At 37.5% G+C, this 19,743-nt stretch overlaps 1 protein-coding gene across 2 annotated transcripts in view; it reads left to right on the top strand.

Annotated features, from left to right (window-relative positions):
- Positions 1 to 19,743, top strand: part of snu (ABC-type transporter snustorr) — a 350,310-nt gene that overhangs the window by 216,914 nt on the left and 113,653 nt on the right. For both annotated transcript variants that reach the window (XM_089255064.1, XM_089255065.1), the window contains exons 6-7: positions 11,658 to 11,873; positions 12,073 to 12,290. In XM_089255064.1, coding sequence (XP_089111190.1) covers positions 11,658 to 11,873; positions 12,073 to 12,290 — 434 coding nt within the window. The remainder of the gene's footprint in view (positions 1 to 11,657; positions 11,874 to 12,072; positions 12,291 to 19,743) is intronic.

Genomic DNA, 19,743 nt, shown 5'->3' with positions numbered 1-19,743 from the left:
TTCTAAAAGTTGTAGAATGAAGCGGTTTTCACCAAAAATTATGGGTTGTGATTTTCTACCCGACTGTGTGTGCAATTGGTCTTGATGAGGGGTCATATACTTATTTATTATTGTTCAAACTGCGAAATCTTCAATGTAAACCCTTATTTTTTTTCCATCTTATATGATTTATTGCATTGCATTTACCCTAAAAATTAAATTTCATCACTGTAAGTATAAAAATGAGAGAGATATGAGAGCAAAAATGTGTTTGGAGATGCTCTCAACATTGAGAAACTGAATTTGAAGGGACGCGAGTGTTTGGATTTTTTTTTTTTTAGTGCTGTTAAAAAATAAATAGTTTTTATTTTATGGAGGTGAAAAACAAACTTTTTTTTTATTACTCTTCATTTTAGTGACTTTATATCCATAATTGAACGAATATTTATACCATAATTATTTCAAACGATGTATCGCAAAGCAATTGTTTGTGACGACAATTTAATCAATTTAGAAAAAAATATAAGAATTTTCCATCGAACATTGCACTATTTTATATTATAATTTTGCAATTCCCCAATTTTTAATAATGCTAAAAAAAATACGGATGAAACGAAATGTCGTGGTTTTATCAGAGACGACTCCACTAATAGCCACTACCCTAGACTGGGCGCACGCCAGGACGATTTAAGCTATAGGGAGAACCGTTATTTATTGATTATTATCTCCATAAATATTAACATCAATTTGATTGTATAGTATTAATTTGTGAATTCTTTGCACATTATTGCATTTACCATTCGTCAGAAGTAACAAGAACCAAGATTCGAGGTTTCTATTTTTTTCTCTAAATAAGAAAATATTCGGTAAATGCTATTTGTTGTAGAAATTTGATCAAAATAAATACTATGCAAAAAAAATAAAAAACGCTATCTAGACTGAAAGATTTATTTATCTATCAATGAGAAAACAGCCTGTTGTTTAGTGCGAGGTGTAGTGACCGTTGTTGTTGATAATTTCTTGTATCGGTCTCAGCATACAAGAAATGGATGCAAGGTCTGAATCTGTTCTTAAAGAATCCCAAGATGATTCTTCAGCAGTTCTCCATAGTTCTGCAGCTGTCCTTAGACCAGTGAAATCAACCTTTGCTTTCCATAAAGCCCATAAATTTTCAATGGGTTTGAGATCTGCGGCATTACTGGGCCAATTCAGTACTTGGGTACCATTCTCCTCTATCCAGCGTTCAACCAAACCGCTTTTATGGATTGGACTGTTATCCTGAAAAATATTTCAAACATGAAAAAAAAAAAACTTTGGCAGTAAAATAAATAATAATAAAATAATATGAGATAAATGTGTGTTACTTTAATTGGCGACATTTCTATGAATATGTTACCTGCTGGAAGTGGAAAAACCCATCCGGAAAATGGTTATCCAATACTTCGGCAATCATACTGTGCGCTAGAATGTCACAATATGAATATGCATTCAGTCGTTCTGAAATAAGACGCAGACGGCCGATGTTGTGGGCAGAAACACAAGACCATGCAGATAAAGATTTTCTGCCACTACGTCCCAAACTTTGGACGTATTGAGGCAGAAAACGTAAATTTCTTGGTCTATATACTCTCTGCTTCTTACTACAGAAAGACTGGATGCAGCTTTCGTCAGTAAAAAGAACCGATTCCCATTCTGCTGCAGTCCATTGGATGTGACTTTGAGCAAACAAAAGCCTTTGCTGTATTTGATTAGTTGATAATGTGGGCTTACGGGCAGCAACGTAACTATGGAGAGATGCCTCCCTCAAAGTATTCCTTATGGTTTGGACGCACACCTGTAAGAGAAGTAAAATATAGCCTAAATTACTCGTTTAATTTCATTCAGAAATTCTTTTCAATCAACAACTTCTAAAACAAAAATAGACTATTGTAGCTAATGTTTTGTATTTGAAATTATGTTTGTCGTCACAAGGGTTTATTGTAGGTAATGATTCTTCAAATATTTAAATACAATTTTTGGAATTCGTATTCCTTTCAACTTGTAAATCAGTTTTAATTTGACTATTTTAAAATACGTTATATTTTTAAACAAATATTTTTATTTTACAATTAGCGTCATTTTTTAAATTAAAAAATACATAAATTGCCCGGATTAAATGAAAATGGTAAGCGTCGGCATTATTTTTTCATTTTTTTAAACACTTTAGTAATTGGCTATACAATCTCCATTTTTCTGACCACTGCTGGATTATGGCCAAATATTTAAAATTAGAAAGCATTTATGACACGCACATTAAGTATATTACTCTCCTATATTGTGTATATTAACGTAGCAGTTTCTTGTTTTGAAAATCTAGAATTATATTTGGGTACAAAATATTCTGGCATAACCACGGAGTACCTGGTAAATAGTTTTTTAACACTGGTAAAAAACATATCGGCAGATTCAGCTCTCTTTGCATTTGACGTGCATTTAGTCTTGGCTTAACAGCAGCTTTAGCGACCACAGCATGAGCCTCTTGATGACTCAATGCATGTAATCGGCCGACACCACCCCGTCTTTCTAAAGAACCAGTATCTCGATGTCTAAAAGATTAAAAAAAACACACTACTGCTGTTAAAGTTTGGTTATAGCTTATCACTACAACATATCACGTATTAAAATAAGTTCAAACCATTTTTTAAAAGAGTGTATATGCTTACCGACAAATCCATAAATGCACCGTCGACTTACTGATGTTCAGCATACTGGAAATCTGAGCCATTGAATATCCGGCGTGGTATAATGCCACTATTCGTTCTTTTGTTGAATTTTGCAGTTTTGGAGCCATCTCACTGGTTCAAGACTTTTAACCAAAAATACGTGTATATGGTATTACTTTATATATATAGGTAAGATGTGTAAGATCATTTGCATGTTAAACCGCGATTTCACGAGGAGAAATTTCCCTCGCAACAACAAGATAAACCATTTTCTTCTCAAAACAGCCATTTTGCTTCGGAAGCAAAACATTAATGGAGGTTTTTGAAAATTCAAATGTTTACACAATGAAACTTGATTGATCTTCTGACAACTTCCAGCACCAACCCTATTTATTTCAGCTCATGAATGTTGTCTAAGTAATGAAACAAATTTCTGAAATAGTAAAAAATATCAAAATTTCTTTGTTTATTTGTTTACTCGAATACTTAAAAAAAATGTTTTAAAAACTGGATGGAGAGAGATGTGACTTATCGTATCACCGTATACTTTAAACAACAATTGCCCATTTAAGTAAAGTTATGAGCTTCATATTTAAACATTTTCGCATAATTTGTTATGAGAAATTTTTCAATGAGTTTCAAATTTATATCTTGTATATGGTCCCTAAAAGTAGTCATTTTCATATAATCCCTCATATCTCGCGAAATAGAAGTCAGATTGGAATGAAAATTGATTCTGTTGGGTTTCCGACTATTCTGATTCGAATGAAGTAAAAATTAATGTATGCTTCTATTTTTTTTCATAAATTTTTAAAATATGTTTTAATAATTCATAATTCATACTTTAAAAAAAGCCAAATTCAAAATGAGTAATAAAATTATATTTGGCCCATTAGAATCTATCATTTAAAATAAAAATTAATTAATTGAAAATTAATTAATTAAACCTATATTATTTCAGCAATTATGCTCAAAAACAAGATGTTTCCGTTTAACATTATGACACTCATTTTTCAATACTTTATATTTCACTAACCGTTCGTTCAAAATTGATGAAATTTGGTATTTCAGCATTTCTTGAGATACTGAATCCAAATATGGAAGAAAAAAATGGGGTTACTATTGAACTTTCAAAAGTTGAATCTTGTTTCAACATCTAGATGGCCCCTTAAGAAAAAATTAACTTAGTACACTCATGGAAGATCTTAAACAAAGAAAAATGTTACCTTTCTTTTTTTTTTTTACAACAAATACAACCCAAAATATCGCCATCGTTCGGTTAAAAGTTGTGGGTACTGTACATATGAATATTTGGGAATAACAATCAAAGACGGCTTGAAATGGAATACATACTGTGATGAACTAGCAAAAAAACTTCAAATCAGTATTCCATATAAACTTAGCTTGATTGATGAAAAAATTTTGGAAGACTTTTTTTTTATATACTTGAGTTTTCCCTTCTATAAATTATGGACTATGTGCATGGGGTGAAGCTTATCGGAGCAGTATCCAAAAGATGAACAATATTTACAATAAAATAAGGAACATGATAATACAGACAGATAGGAAAATAGCAATAATATCCAGTATCATGCAGGGTGTCTACCATCACGGAAAAGCCACGAACTCCCGAAAAAGTCACGGAATGAGAAAAACGTCACGGAAGTCCAGAAAAAATCACAAAATTTGAGTGAAGGTCACTGATTTTTTTATGATTCTCCTGAGATCTTTTTTTTTTTGATTTTTTTTCTCTAAAATCTAGCCTTTGGAGATTGAATCGCCAGTGGGAAATATTTTTTGTACAGGCGGTCCTCGACTTTCGCACGTAATTGGTTCCTGAAAATGTGTGCGAATGTTGAATGTTCAAAAGCAGAAAGATGTAAAAAAACAAAAAAATTTACATGTATTTAAAAATATTTATTGCACAGTATACATAAGTTAATGAGCCATGTTTAATTACTTTCAGGTCGTTTCTTTATAAACTTGTCAAGATTTAATTGAATGCCACCTTTTTTTCAGATCTTGATAAAGTGTCCTATAACATGCTATATCTCTCTCAATCGCTCTATATACTTGAGATATACGTTCTCCATTGGGAATCACATTCTTCCATGATGATCAAAAATTTGAAATTTGAATTTTTGAAATGTGTGAAGTAGCAAATTGTGCGAAAGTCAAGATCCGTGTGTATTTCTTCTATTTTGTCTCAACAAGGTTTGAATGTATTTTGTGCAGCTTTATATAAAAACTAGGGGGGGGGGGGCTTTGTCCCCCCTGACGCTTACGGCGTCCACCCCCCTCCCAACTCCTCCAATGGAGCTAACTACTCGTCACATCTTCTTTAATTATAAAGTAAAATATTCCTCAGGCACTGCCAATGCCTGCGAAATAGTTATTCATTGCCAGTTTCCCATTCTGATTTCGATAAGCAATGCCATCATAAATACAACAGAATACTCGATGCACCGCAATACAATCGTGATACACCACGATAGGCAATACAGCACAATGCTCAATCCACCACTATATGCAGTGCACCACCATCGGCAGTGCATGAATGAATGAACGCCAGGGTCTCTGCCACTCTAGCCGAGGTCTACCAGGGTCTTGCCGAGATCTCTTCCAGCCCAGCTTCGTGGCAGAGTCTGGAACAAAGTGAGTGCACCTAACAGTCTGAGTGTGTAGCTAGTGTTGTGTATGATATTTCAGTGCTGCCATCTATACTTCAAATTGTGATTGAAGTGTAATGATTGAATATTTATAACGTTGTAGGCCTGTTGCTCTCTATGGTGAGACTTTTTAACGGGAAGATCGGCTCGTATTCGCGCCTTGAAGTTGGGAACCACAGAAAACCAACTTCAGCCGACCACCACTGTGGCGCTCAAACCCGGATCCTCGCATCGCGAGTACGTCACTATGACCACTCGACCACCACAGTGGCCCATCGGCAATGCAGCAATAAGCAATGCACCAAAATCAGCAATACTGCAAAATAAGTAGTGTACCATGATAAAGAATGCACCACAATATGCAATACTGCAAAATAAGTAGTGTACCATGATAAAGAATGCACCACAATATGCAATACTGCAAAATAAGTAGTGTACCATGATAAAGAATGCACCACAATACGCAATACTGCAAAATAAGTAGTGTACCATGATAAAGAATGCACCACAATACGCAATACTGCAAAATAAGTAGTGTACCATGATAAAGAATGCACCACAATACGCAATACAGCGCAATACGCGATGCATCGCAATAGGCAAAGTACCATAATATGTACCACAATACACCGTAAGCACTGCATTGCAATAAGCAGTACAGCACAATATGCAATGCACCACAGTACACAATGTATCGCATTGAACAAAACACAATAATACGCAATGCACCACAATACGCAATAAGCACTGCGTTGCAATAAGCAATACAGCACGCGATGCGTGATGCACTACAATATGGAATGCACCACTATTTGCAGTACGCCGCAATAAGCAATATACCCCAATATGCAATAAGCACTCATTAAAATAAGAAATACAGCATGCGATGCACTACAATACGCAATGCATTACAATCAGTAACCACAATACGCAATACATACTGCATCGGACTGTATTATAATAAGCAATACAGCATGCGATGCACTAAAATCAGCATTGCATTGGCAGTACATTACAATAAGTAATACAACACAATAGCAATACCCACTGCATACAGCAATACAGCACAATAGCAATACCCACTGCATACAGCAATACAGCACAATATGCAATACAGCACAATATGCAATACAGTGCACCACAATAAGCAATACAGCACGATATGCAATACAGTGCACCACAATAAGCAAATACAGCACAATACGCAATACAGTGCACCACAATAAGCAATACAGCACAATAACAATAACCACTGCATTAGATTTAGCAATACACTACAATAGCAATAACCACTGCATTGGACTAAGCAATACACTACAATAGCAATAACCACTGCATTGGACTAAGCAATACACTACAATACGCAATGTATTACAATAAGCAATACACTACAATACGCAATGTATTACAATAAGCAATACACTACAATACGCAGTGCATTACAATAAGGAATACAGCACATTACACAATGTACGGAATAAGCACTGTATTATAATAAACAATACAGCATGCAATGAACTACAATGCGTGATGCATAACAATACGCAATGCACCACAATCAGCAATGCACCATATTGCAGTGCACTACAATAAGGCCTACAGCACAATAAGCAGTAGACACGGCATTATAATAAGAAATACGGAACACAATGTAATGTATTACGTAATGCATACAATACGCAATGCACCACAATACGCAATGCATACAATACGCAATGCACCACAATACGCAATGCAACACAATCAGCGGTGCACCACAATACGCAATGTAACACAATCAGCGGTGCACCACAATACGTAATGTACCATACAATGCGCATACTGCATTGATGCATAACAATACGCAATGCACCACATTCACCATATTGCAGTGCACCACAATAAGCAGTAGGCACAACATTATAATAAGCAATACGGCACACGATGTACGTACAAAACGCAATACACCACAATACGCAATACGTACTGCATTATAATAAGCAATACAGTACGCGATGCACTACAACACGTAATGCATAACAATACGCAATACAGCTCAATACACAATAAAGCACTATTCATCTCAATAAGCACCACAATACGCTATAACCACTGCTACGCTACACCATAATCAGCAATGCACAATTATTTGCAGTACACCCAGGGCCGGTCTTAGACCTAGTTACGCCCCGTGCAAAAACAGTAGTCAGCGCCCCCCCCCCCCACCCAGGTGCGGATCCAGAGTGATGTGTCGGAGGAGGCAATTTTTGCTAGTCATGACTGTCCCGTAAAACACGGGATAGATTCATTCTACCATATTATCAGACTCGGTGTGTGGTGATCATCCCCATCGCCCTCCTCCCTCTTGGTTGGATATTAAGGGACGAAGAAGTCGGAAAAGCTTTCTTCCTAAAATGGGGTTACCACCATTTAACTTGTAAACAAGCATAAAAACCCAACTTGTTTGATTTAAAAACATTAAAAAAACGTCACATTTATGCAAGGTACTCATCACAAAGGATCTATCTTCTTTATACTCATTTTAATTGAATTTTATGGTAAAATAAGTATATAGTTTCACGCGTAAGGGTTAAACTGATAATAAAAGTGGTTAAATGAAAGTGATATTTTCGTATGATTACTTTCATATTTATAAAACTCATGTGAACTTCATTTAAAATTATCCCTTTCAGACCCAGTGCTAAGAAACGGAAGGGGCAGGCAGGGCCGTCTTAAGTGCATCATGGGGCCCCCGGGCTAGATGACTTTTCTAAGGCCCTACCAGTCGAATTCTTGAAAATCTCAACCAGATCGATTTTTGTGAGGCCCGGGTGGGCCCATGCTTTAAGACGACACTGGGGGCAGGCAAACACCAGCTAAAGCACCGGGCTCTGCAACTTGGGCAGGCCCGTAACTATTCCGAAGCAACTTGGACAGTGACCCGAGCGGAATGGGAGGGGGGGGGGAACTTGTAACTCCTTTTTCTGAGCATAACCATTTCAAGAAAAGTCTGTCCCCGAGAAAGCATGCTACGGACCTGGGGAAGGGGCAGGGCCATCTTAAGAGCATCATGGGCCCCCCTAGCCAAGTGGTTTTTCTGAGGCCCTGCCTAGTAAATTCTAGATAATTTTAACTAGATCTCATTTTCGTGAGGGCCCCTCTACTTTTGAGGATCTCGGGCAGCGCCCGGGTGAGTCCATGCGTTAAAACGGCACTGAGAAGGGGTTATTTTTCTCTCTAGATTTTTTTTTAACCTCAGGGACTTCGGCTTTAATCTCAACGATAACGCGCAATTCTCTTCCACCTAGTACCTTACCAAGGTGTAAAACAATGCCGTGAAGCATATGTGCCGACGAAATTTTGTAACGACTCTTTTGTAACTGGTATTTTGTTAATGAGCAGCTATGACTCACTAGAAATTGAAAATGTCCAAATGAAAAAATACCTAGAAGTTATTTGCATACGCAAATACATATGTGGGGGATATTTTTTTTTTTGTAAATGAATATGCACTAAAGAAAATAGAAAAAAAAATTCATTTTAAAAACATATCTACTTTTTTTGGCATGGTGTTTTTTAACGTAGATTTTCTCATTTTTGGTACAGATTTGGGAACTTTTAACACTTTTCAGGATATTTAGTGCATATTTTGTAATTGTAGTTATAGTTTAGTTATAGTTTTAGTTGTAGTTTTTTGTAATTGTAGTTATTTTAGGGACAACGATCCCAATGGATCCCAACGATCCCATGGAATAAAGCAATATATATTTTGCACCTCACTTTTTTTTAGTTTAAAAAACAGAATTTGGGGGAGGGGTCCATGATTGTAGAATCTGATTTACAAAGCTGTTTAAAAAACTCAAATCGAACTTCCAACATACATTCCTCATTAGTTTCTTGAAAGCAAAAAGATGTCCTTTTAAAGTCCCATTGTGGTCACACCTTACCAGAGATACTGTCTAGGAGCCTCATAGGAAGCTTTACCGTTACTCACCGGGTATCTGGAACAAGATCCATGAAACTCCGAAAAGATGTTCAGTTGTGTATGTACGGTTTGTTGCAATTTTCAAGTCCACACACACACACACACGTTGCACTTAGGGGCGGTTCAAGACAAAATCTCTACCCGAGCGGGACCCTTTTATGTCCCTGACTTCCCCTAATTAAAAAAACTTTTGTTTCAATCTTTTCGTTTTGATGCGTTCAAAGGAACAGCGATATTTTATGTCATAACATATCATGTCAAATTTTTTTCTGCCCTTTTACCTTGGATTTGGCACTCCTCCTAGAGCGGGTAGAAATCATTTTCCCATTTTTCACCCTTCTCATGTTTCGGCGCCCCTTCTCATTTAGCGCCCGGCAATACGCAATAAGCACTGCATTGCAATAAGAAATACGCGATACACTATAATGAATAACAATCAGCAACACACCACAATAAGCAATAACAATCAGCAACGCGCCACTATAAGCAATACAGCATGCGATGCACCACAATACATATAACTATATGCAATACAGTACAATACACGATGCATCACACAAGCAAAGCACCTTAATAAGCAACGCATTAGAATAAGCAATACAGCACGCGATGCATTACAATACGCAATGCACCAAAAATAGCAATTTACTACCATTTACAATGCCCCACAATACAGCATAAAACGTAATGCACCACAATACGCGATGTATCGCAATAAGCGAAGCACCATAATATACGCAAAAAGTACTGTGTTACAGTAAGCAATATATCACGCGATGCGCTGCAATGCGCCACAATAAGCAATACAGCGTAATACGCAATGCTACACCATCGGCGATCCGGTGCAATAAGCAACGCACCATTTTAGGCAATGCAGCACAATAAGTAGTGCAGCCTTATATTTAAGGGCACCACATTAAGCAATACAGCACAATGAGCAATGAGCCTCCACAGGCAATACAGCACAATAATTAGTGCACCACCATATTCAAAGCACTGCAATAAGCAATGCACCACAATACGCAATGAACCACAATACACCATAAGCACTGCATTAGAACAAACAATATGGCACGTGATTCACTAAAATACGTAATGCATAACAATGCGCAATTGGCCAATATTTACAGGGCACCACAATAAGCAATGCAGCACAATATCTCATGCACCGCAATACCGCATAATATGTGATGCATCACACTAAACAAAGCACCATAATAGGCAATGAGCCACAATAATCCATAAGCACTGCATTACAATAAGCAATACAGCACTCAGTGCACTACAACACGTAAAGCATCACAATCAGTAATGTAATGTGTGTAATCAGTAATATTGTACACCACAAATAAGCAATGCAGCATAGTATGTGATGCATCGCAATAAGCAAAACACTATAGTACGCAATGCACCACAATGTGCATTAAACGTGGCATTACAATGAGCAATACAGCACACGATGCACTACACACTACAGTTTGCAATGCACCGCAATCGGTAATGCACTATTATTTTTGCAGTGCCACAATAAGCAATGCAGCACAATATCTCATGCACCGCAATACCGCATAATATGTGATGCATCACACTAAACAAAGCACCATAATAGGCAATGAGCCACAATAATCCATAAGCACTGCATTACAATAAGCAATACAGCACTCAGTGCACTACAACACGTAAAGCATCACAATCAGTAATGTAATGTGTGTAATCAGTAATATTGTACACCACAAATAAGCAATGCAGCATAGTATGTGATGCATCGCAATAAGCAAAACACTATAGTACGCAATGCACCACAATGTGCATTAAACGTGGCATTACAATGAGCAATACAGCACACGATGCACTACACACTACAGTTTGCAATGCACCGCAATCGGTAATGCACTGTTATTTTTGCAGTGCCACAATAAGCAATGCAGCACAATGAGAAGCAAGTATTCATCCTCTACTCAAAATGAAACCTGTCAATTTCCCCATAAAGAGATCTGTTCAATGCCCCGCCCTGGGTACCCAGAACGTGTGTGTTGGGAGCACTGGTGATGTATACATACCTCTGGGTACATGCACAAAACTTGATCCCTACAGTTCAAGCGGTTCCCGATGTCCTCAGGAGTTAAATGAAAACTCGACCCAAAATCGTAACCGACTTCCGTAATACAAAAACGTAACAGATTTCCGTCACTCATTTCGGTTGCTTAGAAACAGGCCCTTTTCGAGTTTGTGATTTTATATTATAGAGTAGATATTGCAAATATACTGATAATATTTTGTGACCAAAAAATATAGATTTACAGCAAATGTATTTTGGTATAAATTTATCCTCCTTATTTCAAGGTTGGCTTCATGAGGAAAGGACATTTGTTAGCTGAAATGGACCCTGAGAACATTATTAGAAAACACAATGTTCAAACTTTAGAACATGTGTTCTTGAAACTATGTAAAAAAGATACAGAATCTCAAAGTGTAAGCAGAAGCAAGTCCTGTTCCCCTTTTAAACAAAGTGAGCAACACTCCCATGAACCTCTTTCGGATGTTTGGATTTCCCAAGAAGTAAGTCTATGTTCTTGATATTTTCATTCCTAATAAATTTCAAATCTTAATTATTTTGTTTCAATACCTGATGTATCATCTTACTTATCTCTTTTACTATTTATTTTTAGTGGATTTATTTTTCATTTCATTTCCTGTAAAATTGAGCATTTGTCATAGGATATGACAAATAAATTTGTTTTATTCTTATTTTATATAGGTTATGCAGAACAATGTAATACAGAAGAGACGTACTCCATTTACTTTACAACATGAGAATTCTGAAACTGGTTGTAATGATTCTTTAGTTTTTTGCAATTACCCAAACATAGCATCACTTTATGCAACACAGTCTATGGGCGATAAATGTAGAGAAGCATCTGTGAGGATGAGCACTCTTGTCAAGAAAGGAGTCACTCGACTTAAAAGAAATATTCCGTATTTATTTGGAAATTTTTAATTACATTTACATTTTTTTCAATTTCTACTCATTTGGAATTTTGTTTTATTAACTTCTCCAGTTACATTTCCTGTACATTTGGGATACTTTTCTATCCAACTCATATGAATATAGGGTGTCTCAGAATTATACTGCCAAAATGAGAGGGTATTAGTACAAGTCAAAACAAACAATTTGACTGACTTTTTTGTTGACACAAATTACTTTTTTAGGTAGGTGCATGCTAGCATGCAATACAAGCCACTTGCATCGAAAAAAAATGATATAAAATTTTTTATGAACTTATTTCCTAGTGTTTCCAGATTTTGACACCTTATTCAAGAGAGCAGCTGATCAATAACGTTCTGAAAGTTCGTTTTCTTTCATATAAGCGGTGAAAGAAGTCTAAGCTAGGGTTTCCTAGGAAGATATGTGAATTTCCTAGAAACTTTCAGAAACAGCACCATGTAATTTCTGAATCACCCTTTTATGTATGAGGAAATATTTATTACATAGCAATGTGATTGTCACTCCTTCGGGTAACACCAGCACAGTGAAACATTTTTATGGTGCCCAGATGGACTAATCATAATGAAAAAAAAAAAAATAGAATGAGAGAGAAGCATAGAGACATTTTTTTTTTTATATTTCAGACATCGTTGAGTGCCCTTCTCTGTAACCCTTTAAGGATCAAGGACATAATATTGCGTCCGAATGCCTGTGGAATAAAGTCAAACAAGCTCTCTGTTTTCTTTCCTCTCTTCTCATTACCTTAAAGGCTGAAACACACTACACTGACGTAACGTGGTACCACATGTTAATGCGTATGATATAAAATTCCACCAATGAGTCTTCTGTAGGTACATTCACACTGTGCTGACATGACGTAGTAAAGTCTGTAACGTAATCTGACACGACAGGCAAAAATCCGTGCACACCATTCTGATGTAACGTGGGACTACGTAGAAATGATTATTCTGATGTAACGTGGGACTACGTAGAAATGTGTGCTATATAAATTCTACCCAAGTCTTTTGTAGATACATTCACACTGTGCTGACGTGAAGTAGGAATGTATCGGATTATGAAATCTGACGTAACATGCCTTATTACGTGTCAGAAAAAAAATCAAACTTTTCAGATTGTGATCAACCCTCATCAGTTGTGTGATGTCATGTGAAGACGCCATATTTGTTTTTCTCGTTCTTTTTGCTTCATTCGTGTTTTGATAAATTTTTTTTTGTTCGTGTTTTTATTTATTTTGTTTTTGTTTGCATTTCGATGATGGAGGAACTAATAGAACACGTTCGGTCAAATTCTCTGCTGTATGACCTTACCTGGTTCCATTCATAATCCAGACAGACGAAATCCCGAATGGATCAAAATCTAGAAACGGTCGAATTGAAAAAGTTAATTTCACTGTATAAGCCGCACCTTTCTCTCTCTCTCACTTTCTGTTGAGATTTGAATTTCCCGTGGCTAGAGGCGTTGGGGTGTCGATAAGAATAAATTGCGATCAAATAAATTTTCAAATTTTAATCTCACCGTGTATGCCGCATTGTGCATTTTCTGTAGGAATTTGCATTTCTCGCGGTGAGGGGATGTCTGGGTTCCGATCAAGATAAATTGTGATCGAATTAGCTTTCAAATTTTAATTTTCACTGTAAAAACCACACTTTTCATTTTCTGTAGGAATTAGAATTATTCGCGTGATTTTGCTGTATAAGCCGCACTTTGCTGTTTCTGTCTGGTTTAGCATTGCGAGGGGCGTTGAGGAGATGATCAAGTTGATAAAAATTGCAATCAAATTTATAAATTTTAAAATTTCAATTTTAACCATATAAGTCTCACTTTGCGCTTTCTGTAGGAATTTGCATTTCTCGCAGCATAATATTTCGTATGTCTGAGGGTGGAAGCCCTATAAAAAGTCTGTTATTTGACAATTTATACAATGTTTTGACTCTGCCTCTTGAATGTTGTATAACCGAGGTACCCTGTACAGTGCCGTCTTAACGCATGGGCCCACCCGGGCACGGCCCGGGGGCCTCATAGGAAGAGGGGCCTCACAGAAATTAGAACCTGTTGAAATTTTTGAAAATTTCTCAGATGGGGCCTCAGAAAAATCACTTGGCCCGGGGGCCCATGATGCTCTTAAGACGGCCCTGACCCTGTATTAAGGTCTGGACACACATATCCGCACCGTGCCAGGACCGTAGCTCGGGCGTCAGTTGGCCGTGATTCGGCTCGTTCCTCTTCAGACCACACCTTTCCGCGTGTTGCCCGTGTCGCTGCCGCATGCTGACTACGAAGCTGTGTCGATTGCTTCAAGGCTTTAACGCAGCCAGTTCGGTGTAATCAAAATGTTCAGTAAATTAATTAACAAGAGTGATTTGGTATAATAACCCTAGAGTAAATTAACAATAATTAATTGTTCTAAACATTTCTGTAAATAATCTATTACATGTACATAAATTTTTTACCTGCGTGTATGTTTTCTATAGAAATTTTTATTTTGTTTTTATTTTGGATTGATCTCTGATAGATTTTTTGTATGCGACAAACCCACAAAAAAGGATAGGATCTTTAAATGCAGCTGAAAATAAAAAGACGGCCATTTGCTTAGTTTGACTGTATACATTCTTGTTTATAGTTTGGAGAGTGGAGATTATTTACGAAGTGGTAAAAGGGGAGAGAAGAAAAAAGTCATATATAGAAATTAAAACAATCTGTGGGGGAGAGCGGTACTCCTCTCTTCCTCACTACACACTCGTTTTTATTCAGAGTCAACTGCCATCAAAAATATAATCATCTATAGGGGCAGGTGGTGTCAAATTCCGATAACACCTTGGAGAAGTGTATCTCAGCTCAGCAGGAGCATATTGTACGAAAGAGCGCGCATATCTTTTACTCTGTGTGTGTGTGTACGCGGAATCTTCTAAACTAAAAATTGGCTCCTCTGCAGATGGCAGATGAATATTAAAATCAATAACGATTGGGGTGTTTAGTCTGCCGGCGCTTGATTCAATGATAATGCCTCACCAGTATTCGATAATAATTTAAAGCACTCATTGCCAAAGTTCCAGTCGCTGAAACACCTTCGTCAGATATTTAGCACAAAGGTGCTCGACTTTTTGGAAGGTGTGGGCCACTTCATTGTTCTGCAAGCGTGCCGCGGGCCACTCGAGAGATCTGGAAATGTGCCACTAACCACTCAATAGGATAATCTGCAAATGTATCACGATCCACTTAAGTGAACTGGAGGTGTGCCGCTAGTCACTCAAGTGATTTTGAAATGTGCTTGAGACCACTTGAGAGGTTTGTTTTTTTGTTGTCACGGGCCACATCAAATGCTTCCGAGGGCCGCATTTGGAGCACAGGACATGGGTTAAGCATTTATGGCTTAACATGTTTCATCTGATGTGAGTACCAAATTTAAAATGTCTCCTATATTTTTCCATAAGTAAAACAAAAATTTTTGAACCATTTTCTATTTATATAATTTATGTTAAAACCAAAACAATGATTCATTTATAGAGCATCGGAAATTAAACCCAGTTGCTTTTCCAAGTTTACATTATTATTTTAACAAAAATCTCCCCGGCAAAATTTCGTTATATGCAATGAAACATAATTTTAAACATTGTTTTCCCATCAAAGTTGAGAAAATGCTTATCCATATGTTTTCTACATATTACGCTAGTGCCACAGAACCGGGGCCAGGTGCGTCCAAACAATTTCGGGGCACGAAAAATGTTTAGGACACCCGCTCCCTTTAACAAGATTTTATATATTTTGTGGGAAGAGGGAATCGGCATCATGAATATACACGAACGCTAAGAAATACCCCCCATACAAAAAAAAAACAATAACTACACAAATGTGAATTAACACAAAAATTAATGGAGGTAATTTTAAACTAATGTGCGAAACCGTTTCCGAAATTAAGGAAAACTTTAGAATCGATGGATTAAAAATAATTGAAAGAAATTACTTCAGTACCAATGAAAATTAGAATTAATAAAAGAAATAATTTCGGGATAGATTTTAAAATTTAGAATTAACGGAAGAAATAATTCCAGAACTATTGAAAATTCAGAATTAATAAAAGTAATAATGCGGAAATTGATTAAAATCAAGAAATAAATGGAATTAATAATTCAGCAATTGATGAAAATTGAGAAGCGACATGAAATAAATGAGCTCTCTCCTCTTTTATAAAAAAAATCTGTGCTCTCTTTCTCTCTCCCGAGACTGCACCGTCACCGTAAAAATATAAAATAAACTAGTTGGTGACGGTGCGGATATGTGTGAACAGCTGCATTGCTTAGCAAAGAATTATTCTTTGACCGTGTGTTGACCTACACTCGGCCGACGCACGTGTCGGGCACGGTGCGGATATGTGTGTCCAGACCTTTATGCAGAAGAGTTTGTAACAGGTGACGTTATGTCCTGTTATTCTGCTACCCTATTCGGCTTGTTTATGCCGAATGGACGCTAGGCAGTTTAGCAATGAAAATTTTCATTGCTAAACTGCCTATATATGTTTACTTTGCCGATTGACTTTTTTCTGATTGCAAAAAGGAAATATTTGCAAGCAAGCAATCAAGAATGTGTTGAACTTGATCCGTGAATTGCACTGTTTGTAAAAATAAATTTTACTTTTTTTTTTTCATATGAAAAGAAATTTTAACTCTAATTCGGTTTCTTCAACCTATTAAACATTGTAACAAAAAGTAGAACTCTCCGCGATGCCCACGGGTGGCAATTCTGGCAATTCACGTCGTCTTGATTCGGTGTACAATGAGTCAACAGGAACCTGGTCAAACAGGGAGCTAAAATAATTGAAGCCTTTTTTTTAATTACTTTGAAGTTATTTCTTCAGATCAAGTCAATTTTGAAACTTTTTTTTTCAGTTTTTAAGACATAAAAATGAAATTTCTTATCATTTATTAGTAATTCTGCAATTTTACAATATAAAAATATATATATTCGACATGGGGCCACAAGGCTGTTGCAATATCAGTCTTCTCATGTAAGGACTATGCATGCAGTCAGGGTTAGTGCCGTCTAACGCACGGCCCGGGAATCTTAAGTGTAGGAAGGGCCTAAATAACAATGACATCAGGTCATAATTTTCAACATTCAGAATTTAAATTGATTAGAAGGTGCTTCCAATCAAGTAGGGCCCAAAAAAATCCGTTTATCATCTTGATGTGTGAACCAAATCCCTTGCTGTGACAAATGGATATTCCAACCGAAAGCACGAAGTGCGGCTTATATGGGGAACTAAAATTTAAAAATTTATTTGACCTCAATTTGATCGGCACCCGACGCCCCTTGCCGCGAAAAATGCAAATTCTGACAGAAAGTGTTAAATGCGGCTTATACGGCAAAATTAAAATATTTGAAAACGTATTTAATCATATTTATCGCAATTTATAATTCTCATCAGTGCCACAATGCCCTAGAAATGCAAATCCCGACAGAAAGCGTGAACTGTACCATATACGATAAAATTAAAATTTTCAATTCGACCCTGTCAGGATTTCGTCCATTGGATCGTGACCAATACCCTACCTTACCAACACTGTCTATAGCAGAAAGCCTCCACGCACGCGAAACTCGTTACGTCACTGAAGTTATCAATCAATCAAGTTTATTGTTTTGGCCGCTGGCCTTTAACAATTGGTTGGCAAAAAATTTCATAACACAAAATTACGTATGAAACACAAAATGAAATAACTAAGGGAAAAATTCTAGGGGGAAAAAGGCAAAGAACTAAAAGACAGTTTAAACATGACATGGGGATGAAAGTATAAACATACAAAACATATGAAAAATCGATTACAGTAAGGAGTTATTCACAAAGATCATAATTTCATTGCAGATATAAACTGAAGAGCAAAAAAAAAACTGGTACAGGCATGCTTTTGCAAATAAAGAGATATGGAACCAATCAGAGTACGGCGCTGCAGTCGGCAACGCCTATATAACACAACAAGTGTCTGGCATAGTTGTTAGATCGGTTACTCAAGGGCGTAACCGATCTGGCATAGTTGTTAGATCGGTTACTCAAGGGCGTAACCAGGGGGGGGGGGAATGTGAGAAAATGACCGAAAAAAGGGAAAAAGATGGCCAAATCCATTGTTCTGTCACTTTGGTCCCCCCCCCTGAAATGAAAGTGGTCCCCCCCCCCCCGAACGAAATTTCTGGCTACGCCCCTGCGGTTACTGCTGTTACAATGGCAGGTTATCGAGATTTAAGTGAGTTTGAACGTGGTGTTATAGTCGGCGCACGAGAGATGGGACATAGCATCTCCGAGGTAGCGATGAAATTTGGATTTTCACGTACGACCATTTCACGAGTGTACCGTGAATATCGGGAATCCGGTAAAAAATTAAATCTACGACATCGCTGCGGCCGGAAAAAGATCATGCAAGAACGGGACCAACGGCAACTGACGTGCAACCCTTCCGCAAATTGCTGCAGATTTCAATGCTGGGCCATCAACAAGTGTCAGCGTGCAAACCATTCAACGAAACATCATCGATATGGGCTTTCGGAGCCGAAGGCCCACTCATGTACCCTTGATGATTGCACGACACAAAGCTTTACGCCTCGCTTGGACCCGACAACACAGACATTGGACTGTTCAGGACTGGAAATACGTTGCCTGGTCTGACGAGTCTCGGTTCCAATTGCTTCGAGCTGATGGACGTGTACGGGTATGGAGACAACCTCATGAATCCATGGACCCTACATGTCAACAGGGGACTGTTCAAGCTGGTGGAGGCTCTGTGATGGTATGGGGCGTGTGCAGTTGGCATGATATGGGACCCCTGATACATCTAGATACGACTCTGACAGGTGACAGGTAAGTAAGCATCCTGTCTGATCACCTGCACCCATTCATGTCCATTGTGCATTCCGACGGACTTGGACAATTTCAGCAGGACAATGCAACACCCCACACGTCCAGAATTTCTACAAAGTGGCTCCAGCAACACTCTTCTGACTTTAGACACTTCCGCTGGCCACCAAAATCTCCAGACATGAACATTATTGAACATATCTGGGATGCTTTGCGACGTGCTGTTCAGAAGAGATCTCCACCCCCTCTTACTCCTACGGATTTACGGACAGCCCTGCAGGATTCATGGTGTCAATTACCTCCAGCACTACTTCAGACATTAGTCGAGTCCATGCCACGTCGTGTTGCGGCACTTCTGCGTGCTCGCTGGAGCCCTATACGATATTAGGCAGGTGCACCAGTTTTTTTGGCTCTTCAGTGTATATAGATACTGTTTCCTGTCATTTTTTCCTCTCCTTCACCTTTTCCTAATATATTGTTAGGTTAGGACAAGGTTACCAGATTTATCACCAATTCATTAACTAAAGATCACCCAAATTTATAGCCAGTCGCTTATAAACAAAGGGGTTAAACAAAACTTA

Source organism: Pholcus phalangioides, unplaced genomic scaffold (genome assembly GCF_987345545.1).
Source record: "Pholcus phalangioides strain wild (caught in Gottingen) unplaced genomic scaffold, Ppha-v1.0 ptg000042l_1, whole genome shotgun sequence".
NCBI classification, from domain to species: Eukaryota; Metazoa; Arthropoda; class Arachnida; order Araneae; family Pholcidae; genus Pholcus; species Pholcus phalangioides.
Note: the sequence above shows the minus strand (reverse complement) of the source record. Positions and strands in the feature narration are given on the sequence as shown.